The 14,008-nt window shown below is 44.4% G+C and overlaps 1 protein-coding gene across 1 annotated transcript; it reads right to left on the bottom strand.

Annotated features, from left to right (window-relative positions):
* Positions 1–295: 295 nt before the first annotated feature.
* Positions 296–12,362, bottom strand: LOC146007096 (peptide YY-like). Its single transcript, XM_083145479.1, has 4 exons — positions 12,260–12,362; positions 9,394–9,581; positions 2,077–2,160; positions 296–615 (listed from the first exon to the last, which is right to left on the bottom strand). The coding sequence occupies exons 2-4, from the start codon at positions 9,579–9,581 to the stop codon at positions 591–593; spliced, it is 297 nt and encodes a 98-aa protein (XP_083001605.1). The 5' UTR covers positions 12,260–12,362; the 3' UTR covers positions 296–590.
* Positions 12,363–14,008: the final 1,646 nt, after the last annotated feature.

Below are 14,008 nucleotides of genomic sequence, written 5' to 3'. Positions count from 1 at the left end.
AGTTGGATATATGCAGTAGGATGGCCCACTCTCTCTGGAGTCTGGGGGAACACCCAAAAGTTTGAGACTCTGTGGGACATTCTGTTGGGAATGTTTTGGTATTTATTAAACAAAAAAGCAGTGTGTAACAGTGTATACAGACCTTGTGTTGCTCCGTTTTATCATTACTAAATGGCCAACCACGAAGCACGTGCAGACACTTGTCTTAGTGCCCAATGTGTGAACATATTTGTGTTGTATTGTGTGTTTCTTTTTAGATTAAATGAACAATTTCACAGTCATAAATCAATTTCACTTACATCAATCTTGCTTTTATTATTGTTTTTACGCAGTTGAATTTCATCAGACATCACAGATTGCATGTCATGAGATAGGCAGCTCTGGTAGGGTGGTGTACACACACACAACACGCACATGTGTGTTCTCTATACCCCATAAGGGTGGCACCGCCTAGTCTGCATACTCCCCACTATACGGGGCGATGAGATACAGGAAATAGAATGCAAAATGGCATAAAAATAATTGATATGTTAAAAAGAAGGGAAGGCAGGAGAGTGGCCACCCGGGGGGGAAGAGATAGAGTCCCAGGGTCACCAGTTGTAGGAGTCATCAAACCTAAGGAAATTTGAAAACATATATTAGGGACATACGTAACAAACACATTTATTGAAGCAAAGCATTGAACGAGAAGCCTGAATTGTATATAAAAACTACTGGAATTAGTCATGTGTGCCATGTACCAGTAAGGTTGCCATCAGTTGTTCTTATTGATGTCTAGGAGGGTCTAACAACGTTTTAAGAAATACTGCAACATAAATATTTTCTCATCATTTTTTTGTTTTTTTTTTACTTATGGAAAGTGAAGCAAAGCTCTCAGCACAATGCAGGCTCCGTCCTACTCCCAGAGAGCCTGTCAGGACAGGTGGTGTGTAATTAGTCTACTGATTGCATTGACTGAAACACCAACACTGCTGTCCATGTTACCAGCTGGACACAAGCAGTCACTATGAAATAATGTTGAGACCTTTGTAGTAACTCCTTCAAAACACTTCATGGGGAACATTATGTAAAGATATGGGCTACAGTAATACACAGGTGGTGCTAATTATTTCACCTGATTCTGTGAGGAGACTTGCAAAACATGCACTGTGTGGGGTCCTGAGGACCGACTTTAAGAATCTGTGGTCTAACCTAATACCTTCCAGCGGTATACGATCATTAGGTCAATCCATATTAGGTTAACCACTAAAGGTGGACACGGCTTAGGTTGAAAGGGTTGGAAGGTCGACACAGGCATTAGGTGTACAGTCAAAAGGTCAACACGGATTTTCACGTTTTGTTGAGTCGACAAGTGCCGACAGGCGCTATTTCATGCTCTACCCTCCACTATCCTGTGTAGGGAGAATAGAATAGTGTGCCAAGAATAGCGAGGCACCGTGCCTGCAGCATGGCGAGTGCAGCGAGCATTGCAAGGGGACGTGGTACACTTTGACAGTGTCCATGTTGACTATGTCAACATTCGGGATAAAAAAACATGGAAAGTTCATGTCAATCTTTTGACTGTTGACCTACCCATTGTTAACCTTATGCTTGTGTCGACCTTTCATCCCTGTCAACCAAAGCCATGTTGATCTATTTCATGTGTTGACCTAAGTCTCGTCGACCTTCTCTGATCAACCTAATGCATGTCGACCTAATATGGGTTGACCCAATGACCCATACCCCTCCAAACAATTGTACCCATTACGTATAGGATGCGTGTCCGAAAATGGCCCATGCCCTCAAAACATGTTTCTGGTATTTGTTACTTTGGGGGGTGCCCAACACTCCCCAGTATCTCCGCTTCCCCCAGACTCTTTCCTGCACATCTATTCAGTGGTCACCATTGCTCTGCACAGCAATGGTGATCAGATGCTCTGCAACCTTTCGGCCACCCTCTGGAAACTGCTGCCCACAGGTGGGACTGCGGGAGGGTGGAAGGGCGGAAGGGCAGGACAGTGTCCAGATAGTGGGACTGTTCCTCTGAACTGTGTGGTGGTATTATGCAATCTGACTTCATGTGTGCAGCTCACTCACAGTAATTTGCTGTTGTGGTTTCCGCTGTCTCCATATAAAAGCTCTGAAAGCAGATTGTCATCAGGACTGTCTCTCTTTCCATACCTGCAGGGGAGATATGACAATAATGTTGAATTGTACAATGGGAACATTGGATGTGCAAGAATGTTGCAGTATCTGCTAGAAAGCAATGCATGACTGTACTGTTTCCGTACTGTGCATACTGTACATGCTGTGCACTAGGACTCAAGGAGCTCTGTCCTCCTATCTGTTGTAATGCTGCACCATGTGACTGAAGCCATCTTGTAGAGCTTGCAAAGAAGAAGCAGCATGTCTGTCACTTATCTTCAGAGAGACCTAACGTAAAGCTGTTGCAGCAACTCCTCCCATACACTCACTGGCTGCTGGTGAGCTACATAGAAGCCCACTAAGCTCATGCTCCCCATCACTAATGTTTAATAGAACAGTGAGTACAGCTGTGCCTGTTATACTTCAATAAACAAACACCACTTGTTAAGTAACTGGGCTAGTCACAGCTTGAGTATTCCGCTGGTGTGTGACTACAGTGCATACAGTAACTCTGCATATGACAACACTTGCACGTGCATCATTCCCAACAATAGATTAGAAAAAAATGGCATAAAACAGTGTGTGTGTTTTATGTCATTTTTTTGTGAACTGAGCGATTTTATGTGATACATTGTTATCCTTTATGTATGTTATTTTTGTTGTGTGCGATAATTAAATGGTATACACTATGAAAATTATATGCTCTTATTACATGTAAACCTTGATGAGTGGAAAGAGCTAAAAAGTGGTACCTATCTTGAAAGGAGCAAGCACACGTACAAAAAAGGGAAGTAACATCTTATGTTTATTTAGCGCTGGTGGAGGGTTACCCCAACCTTTGTAGTATTTATTAATGGTATGACCCTATTGAAATGGATGGCCAGGAAAGCGCTTGGAGACCAGCTAAGTCACAAATGTTAACAATGGCGGCGACTACAACGCCCCAACTTGTAACCAGGGAGATGAACCGCCCCCATTGAATCGAATACCCCTTTTACACCAAAAACCCTGGTCCGACCCTGGTCTTTGAACGCTGGAGTTTCCAGGGTCTGACCCTGCTTTATACCCCATTTGCACAGCACTTCGACCTGGGTCGGACCTGGGTCTGCACCATTTATACTGAACCTGGGTCAGCACTGCCTTTCCTTGTGGATGTCATAAAAAATGCTTGCTCGTTGCCAAGGGGGGTGAAATTGCTTGTTCCCAGGAGGCAACACATTATATATATATATATATATATATATATACTACTTAAATAAAAATTCTGAAGGGGTAGAGGGGGGAAGCTGCCCCCTGGGGTGCTGGGAGAAGGGGGGTTTCTGCGGCTGCTGAGGGGAGGTGGGGGTACCTGTCAGCCTGAGGTCGGAGCCTGAGAGGATGATGTGCGCCGCCGCCGCTGCTTCTGAATCAGGCCCAATATCATACAACTGCGGTCGATGATGGTCGGAGCCAGAGGGGATGATGTGCTGGTGAATCAGGCCAAATATCATACAACTGCGGGGGATGATGGTCGGAGCCTGAGGTCGGAGCCGGAGGGGATGATGTGCGCCGCTGCTGCTGTACCTCCCCCGCAGCCTTGAAGTTCCTGCGGCGAATGGACAGTCAGTGGCGGGGGTCCCTCCGGCGCATAGGAACTAGTACTAGTTCCCATGCGCTGGAGGGACCGCCGACACTGACTGGGACCGGCTGCCGGGGGGTGGTACAGCAGCGGCGCACATCATCCCCTCCGGCTCCGACCATCATCCCCCGCAGTTGTATGATATTGGGCCTGATTCACCAGCAGCAGCGGTGGCGCACATCATCCCCTCCGGCTCCGACCGGCTGACAGGTACCCCCACCTCCCCTCAGCAGCCGCAGACACCCCCTTCTCCCAGCACCTGGGGACAGCTTCCCCAGTGCTGCACGCTGTGGACCATTTACACCGGCCTTTACACGGGTCCTATCCGGGTTCTACCCAGGTCAGGACCTGGGTAGAGGACCCGTGTAAATGGACACGGATATACCCCATTTACACTGCCGATGATCCGGGTCTGACCCGCCGCTGATCCGGATTTTTCGGCGGTGTAAAAGGGGTATAAGGCACAGCCCGCACTGTGACGGTCTTACCGCCCCTCCTTTTGCATGGGGAGGACAGTTCAAGGGGAGTGGCCATCGTCCCCCCTCGAGGGCAGGACTCACCAGCAGTCCTGGCAGAGGGTGGCAATACCGCACAGTGACCACCTGTACCTCAAAATTGACCGCTGGTCGAGAGCGCCTTCCCGCCAATTAGAAATTAATTTTTGTGAAGCCAAATTGTGTGAAGGCCAAAAGGCCAGGTGGTAATTGTAGAAAGCAAGGAGGGAGGGTGGGAATCCAGACTCAAAGAGGAAGCAGAATCACCTGACTACCCTTTTTATAACCCTGCATAAACTACCACCCATTCTATACCTGATTGGCTACACATAACATCACTGAATTCTATGAGTAAGAAACTTCTTCAACTAACTTTATTAGGAAAATCACAAAAATTCCAAGGTTCTTAAATGCCCTCATGCCTATACAGCCCTCGCTTAATCTAATCTATTGTTGGGAATGATGCACGTGCAAGTGTTGTCATATGCAGAGTTACTGTATGCACTGTAGTCACACACCAGCGGAATACTCAAGCATAAATCTTATGTTTATTTAGCGCTGGTGGAGGGTTACCCCAACCTTTGTTGTATTCACTTGTTTGATTTGGGTGCTTGAGATACACCCCAGGGGTTTCTATACCTCAGCTGCTAGTGCGCACTTGGGAGAATACTCTAGCCTTTTGTTGTACATTAATAAATACTGTTGACCTTTTGAACTTATGCAGTTGTGGTCCGTGTGATTATTTTAGGATAAGGTGTCCGTGTGATTTATTTCTAGGGGTAATTAGAGTTAAGTTAAGGTAAATGTCAATCGCAATAATTCAATAGGCGCCTTAAAAATAATTATATGGAATGAACACATGGGGGTGGAATTCAATCATTTTGTGGGTGCCCAAATGTAATAGGCGCCCATCGAATCATTTTAACTGTTCCCTCTGTAATGTGTGAGTGTTGCATGTGCATGTGCAATAATACTGTATTTAGCTGCACTAAAGAATCAGAATGTAAGTGGATTTATATATTGTAAAAGTGAAGGGTGTCAGCCTTTGGGCCAGATGCACTAAGCTCCAAAAGTGATAAAATGGAGAGTAATAAAGAACCACCCAATCAGCTCCTATCTGACATTTTTCAAACACAGTCTGTGACATGACAGGTAGGAGCTGATTGGCTGGCTGTTTATCACTCTCCATTTTATCACTTTTGAATCTTAGTGCATCTGGCCCCCAGTGTGGGTTTAAACTTTGAACTGGACCTTGATATGAAATGGGATAGCTTTTAATATGTTTTGTGATTGCTTCTAGATATAAATGTTTTTCTCTGAGAAAGTTTATGTATATCAAGGCAGGTAACTATTAGCTTAGACAGCTACTAAATTTAGACTAGGTGATACTGGGGCTAATTCAGGTTGGATCGCATAATTTATTATTTATTACACACACGCGCGCATACATTCTAGGGTTAATTGACTTACCAGTATATTTTTGGATTGTGGGAGGAAACCGGAGCACCCGGAGTAAACCCACACAAGCACGGGGAGAATATACAAAATCCGCACATGGTGGGAATCAAACCCATGACCTCAGCGGTGGGAATCAAACCCATGACCTCAGCGCTGTGAGGCAGTAATGCTAACCATTACACCATCCGTGCTGCGCAAAGTGATCCAACCTGCATTATATACAGGTTATACTATAGTTGCAAAACTAATTTTACAGTATAGTACCTGTATACTGTACTGTAATGTATTCTCAGGGTACAGCAGAACATAATCTGACAGAATTCTTAGAATTTTACGGCAAGAACTATGCAGATGTTTCTGCTATTTTTGCACCAATTACTGCGGTTATAAGGCAAGTATAGCTTTGTACATTAACAATTACTGTATTTATACTAAATTGTAAAGCTGTAAATATATTTATAAGCTAGAAAGTGGCGTGAGATAATAAAAATAAAATAATGTTGGCTTCTTAAGTTATTTTACAGTATATTATTATATATGTAAAACACATTCAATTGTATCTTACCTTTCTGTCATTAAAGGATGTTGCACATGAATATTTATTCATTATATATTTTTTATAATTATTGTAAATAATATACAGTAAGTGATAAAATCGGTACATCTGTCAGACCAGACTTAGGTCTACAGTCATTAGGTCGACCCCGAGGGTCGACTGGCCCCAAGGTCGACAGAGTTAAATGTCGACATGGGTCAAGGTCAACATGACTTAAGGTCGACATGGGTCAAGGTCGACATGGGTTTAGGTCGACAGACATTAGGTCGACATGAGTTTTTCACTGTTTTTTTACCCGAATGTCGACACAGTCGACATGGATACAGTTGGAGTTGAACCGCAACCTATTTTATTCTCCCACCACGCCCTAGTGGATGGTAGGGCAGGAAATACCGCCTGTCGGCACATGTCGGCTCAAAATACAGTGAAAAACTCATGTCGACCTCATGACTGTCGACCTAAACCCATGTCGACCTTGGTTCATGTCGACCTTAAGTCAAGTCGACCTTGACCCATGTCGACATTTAACCCTGTCGACCTTGGGGCCAGTCGACCTTCCGGGGTCGACCTAATGACTGTCGACCTAAGTGTGGTCTGACAGATGACCGTTGCCCCCCAATATAGTTAACTATATCAGTGGAGCCGCAGGAGAATTATATTGACTGTACATACTGGCTGATTTCCTTCACGATATCAGCAAGTGATGTCACCTGCCCCACCCCCTACCCCCACTCCGTAGATATAGTTTCTGACAATATTGTCAGATTGAGCTGCATGAGCATGACAACAGGTGGTAGGGGTTGATATTAGCAACAATGTCATCCATATAGATAATGATATATCGCCCAGTGTGTACCCAGCGTAAGAAGTAATTTTTATATTACATTCCATACATCTCAATGTTATCTAAATAGATTAGCAGTTATTTTAATAGACATTGTTGTCTGTGTAACCTCAGCCACCTGGAACAAAAAAAAAGTCCTTATGATTGTCAGGCTCATATTAAAAAGCATAGACACAAAGGTAAACGGCGCTAATGGACCACACTAATTAGTATTCAAAAAAGTATAAATTTATTAAAATACACAATGAATATATTTCTAATACAATTTTACAATACCACCGGCCGGTAGAGCGATCAAATGTGCACAACACTTAATTTCTGGCCATAAAAATATTTAAAAAGAAAAACTTTTTTCACTAGGCTGCACTAGGTGTGACTGAAAATCCATGGTTCTGTAAGAATAAATCTTATAAGTGCCCAATTAGGCTGTTGCGTAATGTGAATCTGAAGCTTGGTAACTTTTCATCCACTTTAGGGTTAATCAGTCCCAGAAACTCACTAATGGCCCCCACACACAGCACAATTTTCAGGCACTTTCTGAGCGATTTTATTAAATCGCTCAGAAAATGCCTGAAAATGCATGTAAATCGCTGTGTATATAGCCCACACAGCGATTTACATGCGCGCCCCCGCCGTTCTGAATCTGCACAAGATTCAGAATGGCCCGGTCAGTCAATTCATAACAGTCGCTCAGAAGCTCCTGCTCATCTCCCGCATGTGTGGCGCGGGGATGAGCAGGGCCATCTGAGCGACTGTCATGCCGGTGACTGTGACTGTCAAGCCCCGCTGCCACCGACCTGGAAGCCCCGCCGCCGCCGCCTGGAAGCCCCGCCGCCGCCGCCGCCTGGAAGCCCCGCCGCCGCCGCCTGGAAGCCCCGCCGCCGCCGCCGCCTGGAAGCCCCGCCGCCTGGAAGCCTCGCCGCCGGAGCCCAGCAGAGACGCTTCCTGGACCTGCCGGGTGCCGCGCCCGCCCTCTGCAGTCAGATGGAAGCTGCAGTGAGAGGACGCGACGCTGGAAGACAACGGAGTTGGTAAGTATATTCTTTTTTTTTTTTTTTACACTGTGCCACCAACGGTTGAGGGGAGAGGGGGATGCCACACTATACCACCAACGATTAAACTTTTTATATGGGGGACTAAAACTATTAAACTGTGTATGCATATATATATATACTGTGTGTATACACAAACAGGCTTGGTTATGGAACCGCCTTCATAGATACTTCATATTTGTAAAAACTGCAAGTGCTCATTCACTCAGGCATAGCAGCATATGTAGATTGAGTAAAATAATACTTAGGCTTCCAAGCGAGTACAGCAATTTATAATCCACTTTTGGGTGAGAGTTCGCTGGCCTGGAGCGGGTCCCCGGCTGCTGGTCTTCCCGATAGTGCAGCCCTTTCTAGGACTCCCTGCTCCGGCAAAAGTCTCCCCGGCTCACGTGGTCTTGCTTGTTTGCGGAAGCGTGCAGTGACTGCACGCTTCCGCAAACAAGCAAGACCCGCTCCAGGCCAGCAAACTCTCACCCAAAAGTGGATTATAAATTGCTGTACTCGCTTGGAAGCCTAAGTATTATTTTACTCAATCTACATATGCTGCTATGCCTGAGTGAATGAGCACTTGCAGTTTTTACAAATATGAAGTATCTATGAAGGCGGTTCCATAACCAAGCCTGTTTGTGTGACTGATTAACACGCTTGCTATCGTTATTAACATCAGTGTGTCTTAGTGAGTTTCTGGGACTGATTAACCCTAAAGTGGATGAAAAGTTACCAAGCCTCAGATTCACATTACGCAACAGCCTAATTGGGCACTTATAAGATTTATTCTTACAGAACCATGGATTTTCAGTCACACCTAGTGCAGCCTAGTGAAAAAAGTTTTTCTTTTTAAATATTTTTATGGCCAGAAATTAATTGTTGTGCACATTTGATCGCTCTACCGGCCGGTGGTATTGTAAAATTGTATTAGAAATATATTCATTGTGTATTTTAATAAATTTATACTTTTTTGAATACTAATTAGTGTGGTCCATTAGCGCCGTTTACCTTTGTGTCTATGCTTTTTTGTCTTTTTTGAAGGCTGAGTATCTCTCATAAACGGAAGCTGGGACCATTACTAGTGCCCTGCGCTTGGTTATTCCCTATTGGTTTCATATTAAAAAGAACACATTTCAAGGTATTTTCCACACTATAAAATACAATTATTTCAAGGTATGAAAACTAGAAATATGCACACCAAATGTTAATAGTATAAACCCTTCTTTATGAGGCCATACATTCGTGTTGCTGACATTCACCTTTGTCGTGTCACCAGGTTAATGTAATGTCGCAGAGCAGTCTGGTATTTATCCAGTTCCCCTTGGGAAGCATCTCCTGCAGGAGTCTCTGGTTTGGGTGGATATCCCTCCACTATTGTCCCTAGACATATTAAGATGCAGACTGAAACAGCTATCATCATTGGCCACAGCTTCAAAGAAGTCATCATCTGTAGAAACAGTGGAATAGACTGAATAAAACAGTTCTCATTGAATGGCATAATAAGTCAACTCATTATACATAGTTGTACATTGGCCATTATTCTGATTCAGTCGGACGGAGGAGGTTCCCACAGATGGAGGAGGTGTTCACATGAAACATCCACTCGCGGTCTGTATGCTTGGGCGTGTTACCGCATTCAGACGGTGTGAGCGATGTGTATCCGAAATACACATCCGTCCCAATCAACCAGAATAAGGGCCATTGTGTACAGAAGGTTGACTATGGGGATGATATATCAATAAGTTAAGTAACAATCCATCAGCTCATAACTGTCATTTTCAAACACAACCTGTAAACAGGGGCTGATTGGCAGGTACTTTATCTTTCTCCACATTATCTCTCTCCAAGCTTTAAAGTTAGAAAGTGGCCATATGAAAAGTAATGGAAGTTTTTAAATGGTGTCAAATGAATACTTGTTGCACCTTTTTTGGGGTAGAGAAAAATGGGTACTTGTTTCCTAGCACGGCGCCCAGATTTTCTACGTACGGCACCTTAGGGAAGTCGCATCGCATTTTTCATTTTTTCATGTAATTTTTCCCCGTCAATTTACACCACTAAATCACATCCCATTGCATTGCATGTCCCGCAAAATCGCATGCGACTTTTTCATTACCCCACTATCCACGTCCAGTGTGGCGAGTGAAGCGAACCACCGAGCCCGAAGCGTGGCGAGCGCACCGAGCCCCGTGCGGGGATGCGGATTACTTTACATGTATTCCGTGTCCCCTCGCTTGGGGTAAGTGGCTCGCTGCGTTCACCACACTATATAAAACCATCTCCACGACGATTTCACTATGCAGAATAGCCCACTAAGCAAATTGCTTAGTGGGCGCCGTGCTAGGAAATAAGTACCGAAAAATGTATGCATAGTAATGTACGTATAGTCACTTTTCAGTGGTTTTATTATTATACAAGTTAGAATAAACACTTTTAGCTCTCATCTACAAGCTCAAAAAGCCATTAACCATGATTAAAACACCTCCACCTACCTATATATAAATCTCTATCTATCTATATATAGATATATAGATATCTATGTCTATATATACTGTCGAGATAGATAGATAGATAGATAGATAGATAGATCTATATTATTATTTTTCTTTGGGAGGGGGGGGGGGGGGTTTTGAGGATAAATCTGTTATCTTCCGAACAGTGTTCAAATTATTAGGGTTGCCTCCTTTATTCATTTTCTTTAGTAGTGATATTTCTTTAAAATTATGCAAACTAAAGTATAACATCCAGATGGATGAGTTTATCTATTATTTAGTAGAATCTTTAAGTCTTCAACAGTGTACTACTACTAACTGCACCCATGCTTCTGAGGAAGTGGTTTGCTACAATGCACTGCATCAGGCAGGGTACCCCCTTCTCTTTTTCAGTTGGATCTCTTTACTTGCCCTATCATCAGCCACCCTGCAGGTATACCCTGTGCTTTGGCTGCACTCCCAACATTGACCTAGAGCCTAATATACGAATCCCAATCTCCTCTCTCTCTGCAAGTCACTATACGGACTCATTTAGCTGCTGACACCGGAAAATACATTTCATGCATTTCATAGTAATCTAGTCTCTCTAATATTTTGCAGAGTCACTAATTCACTTTACAATCCAAGAAGGTCTCGGAAATGGGTTCATTCCCACCTGTTTCCTTAAGAGGATTGCCTCTTTTGGGATATTCCATCTTCTCATTGCATCCTACATAAGACCAAAGTTAATTTCTCCTCAGCTACTAAGATACAAGTCTGAATACAGATACACACTTAATAGAGGCCATCAATATTTCAAATAACTTTATTGCATTTTATTGTTACTGAGGTAACTCCTAGCTATATATCTATATTAACATATATTTGGTCAGATCCACTAAGATTCAAAATTGATAAAATGGAGAGTTATAAACAACCAACCAATCAGCTCCTACCAGCTACTCTATGTCACAGGCTGTGTTTGAAAAATGTCAGGTAGGAGCTGATTTGGTTGGTTGTTTATCACTCTCCATTTTATCACTTTTTAATCTTAGTGCATCTGTCCCATTGTCTCATGTTATTGTAGCTTATTTATACTATATGTGTTATTAAATGAATATAACTTATATTAAAAATATATATATATATTCAGGGCCTGAGCATTGCTTCCCCCGGACCCACATAAGAATGTATGCGATGAGAACTGTCATCTAACAGGTACCCCCACTCTGAGTCTGTTCAAAAAAACATGTGCAGAGAAGGGGTATCTTTTGAGCATGTGTGTCCAGCACTGCTCATTTTACTCTATATCACAGATTCCCAAAGACGGTCCTCAGGACCCCACGCAGTGCATGTCTTGCAGGTCTCCTCACAGAATCACAAGAGAAATAATTAGCTCCACCTGTGGTTCTTTTCAAATGTGTCAGTCAGTAATGAGTGCACCTGTTGGTTGACCTGGAAAAAAAGAACTGTGTGGGGTCCTGAGGACTGAGTTTGAGAACCACTGCTCTATATAATTATTTGTATTACTTATGTAACCCTTTCCTATAATTCCTTGTATTGGTGCATATAGCTCCCTATAAGCCATTACATTAGTGCGGATGGGATGGAGCAGGTGCAGGGGATTCCTGGTCCGCTGTAAGGTTGTGGTACTTACTGTGTGTAATGGAAGGAACAGTGCAGGCAGGTGAAGATGCTCCAAGGCTCCTCTATCTCTGTTTGCAGGCAGCTGAGGACAATCTGCTTTGTCTGCTGATTCCTCTGTGGGTTTTTATCTCTTGTGATAGCAGGAGAGGGGCAGCTCCTCCTCCCCATCAAACTTCCCTGCTCCGTCTCCGATGACAAAACACTCACTCATCTCTAATTGATCAATCAATTTGCTATTATGGCGTCTTGGGTGTTTTGGGGTTAAAAACTAGGGGGGAGATGTAGTGGTAGAGATGTGTGTGGGCGCAGTATACACCATCTATTAACCTTCTGGTTTGGGGCATAATTAGCTTTTACAACTCAATAGTTGTATCATTTTATCACTGTAGATAGTAGTTAATAGTTATTGCAAAGGTAATATGTTTGGGAAAAATATTTAGCCGTTTGCCTTTGTTTGTTCAGATAAAAAGAACTGACCCTCTGCTTGTATTAGTTTATTACTTCTGAATCACTGCTTACCCCTCAATGTGTGTTTATAATAGTAATTTCCTCAGACATTGGGCCTTCCTGTGTTGAATGGACACTTCTGGTGATTATCAGTAGCCGCACATGCGCAGTAATAAGTGGTCACAGACTGCACCAGGTTTACGCACAGGAACGTATTATAGGCCTAATGGGCCTGAGCTGGAAATGTTATGAGAAGTGGAGGAGGTGAGGCCAATACCATGGAGACATATTGGACCCATACACTATAAGCCCAGTGGCGTAACTTTAGAGGGTGCAGGGGATGCAGCTTCTATGGGGCCCGGGGCTTGGGGGCCCCATTTGCCTGTTTTCTTTACTAAGGTAATGGTTGCGCGCTTCCGCTCTCCTTACCAATACCGATGGGAGCAAGCGATGGGGCAGAGGAGACCATCCGCTGAGGAACCAGGGCTGAGGGACCAGCAGACACTGCGAGAGCCATGCGCCAAGGCAGAGGAGACCAGCCGTTGCGGAAGCCGCCGCAGGGGGAGCCGGGGAAGGAGGGACCAGCCACTGGGGGAGCCAATGCAGAGGAGACCCCTGGCTGCTCTGAGAGACTGGGCTGCTGAGGGACCAGCCCCGCGGCAAAGAAGACCTGACACTGAGAAGGTGAGAAGGAGACAAAGTCCATGATCTGCCACATACTGGGGATGGGGGGCTCCATATTTCAAAGTATGCAGGGCCAGGGAAGAGAAGGTTGCAGAGAATACAGCAACTCAGGTTCAGCGGGTCACCACTCAACGGCTCTCTGCACTGCCAGTCACAGGCAAAGCAGGATATCTCCCAAACCATGCTTAGCAGGTAACCACCTGGGGGTGGGGGGGTCGTGGGCACTGGATCTAGAGGTGCCACTTCGCTCTCCTGCATTTCAGGAGGGTGTACCTGCCGACTCCCCTGTAAGTGACAGGTTCTGTCACATCCTCTGTCTCCCCTGGATTGTGTCACCTTCCTATGTGATAAAGCTGTTTTCCCACTACTTCTGCGTGCTACTATCTGCCCCTTCCCTTTCCTCTTTTATCTGCCCCTTCCTTTTCCTTTGCTTCTGCCAACTAGCATGCTTCCATTTTCATTTTTCACCTTCTGTCCCACCTCTGCCCTCCTCCCCCCTCTATTATCCCCATCATTCTCCCTCCCCTCTTTCACCTTAAGTGTAGAACCACCTATATTTGGCCCCCTGGGACAGTCTTTATCACACTCACAGACAGTTTCTATGTTACTCCTAGACATGGTCTATCCC

The sequence above is a fragment of the Crinia signifera genome, chromosome 6 (assembly GCF_055691185.1).
Source record: "Crinia signifera chromosome 6, ASM5569118v1, whole genome shotgun sequence".
Lineage (NCBI taxonomy): Eukaryota > Metazoa > Chordata > Amphibia > Anura > Myobatrachidae > Crinia > Crinia signifera.
This window is presented reverse-complemented; position numbering and strand designations above follow the sequence as displayed.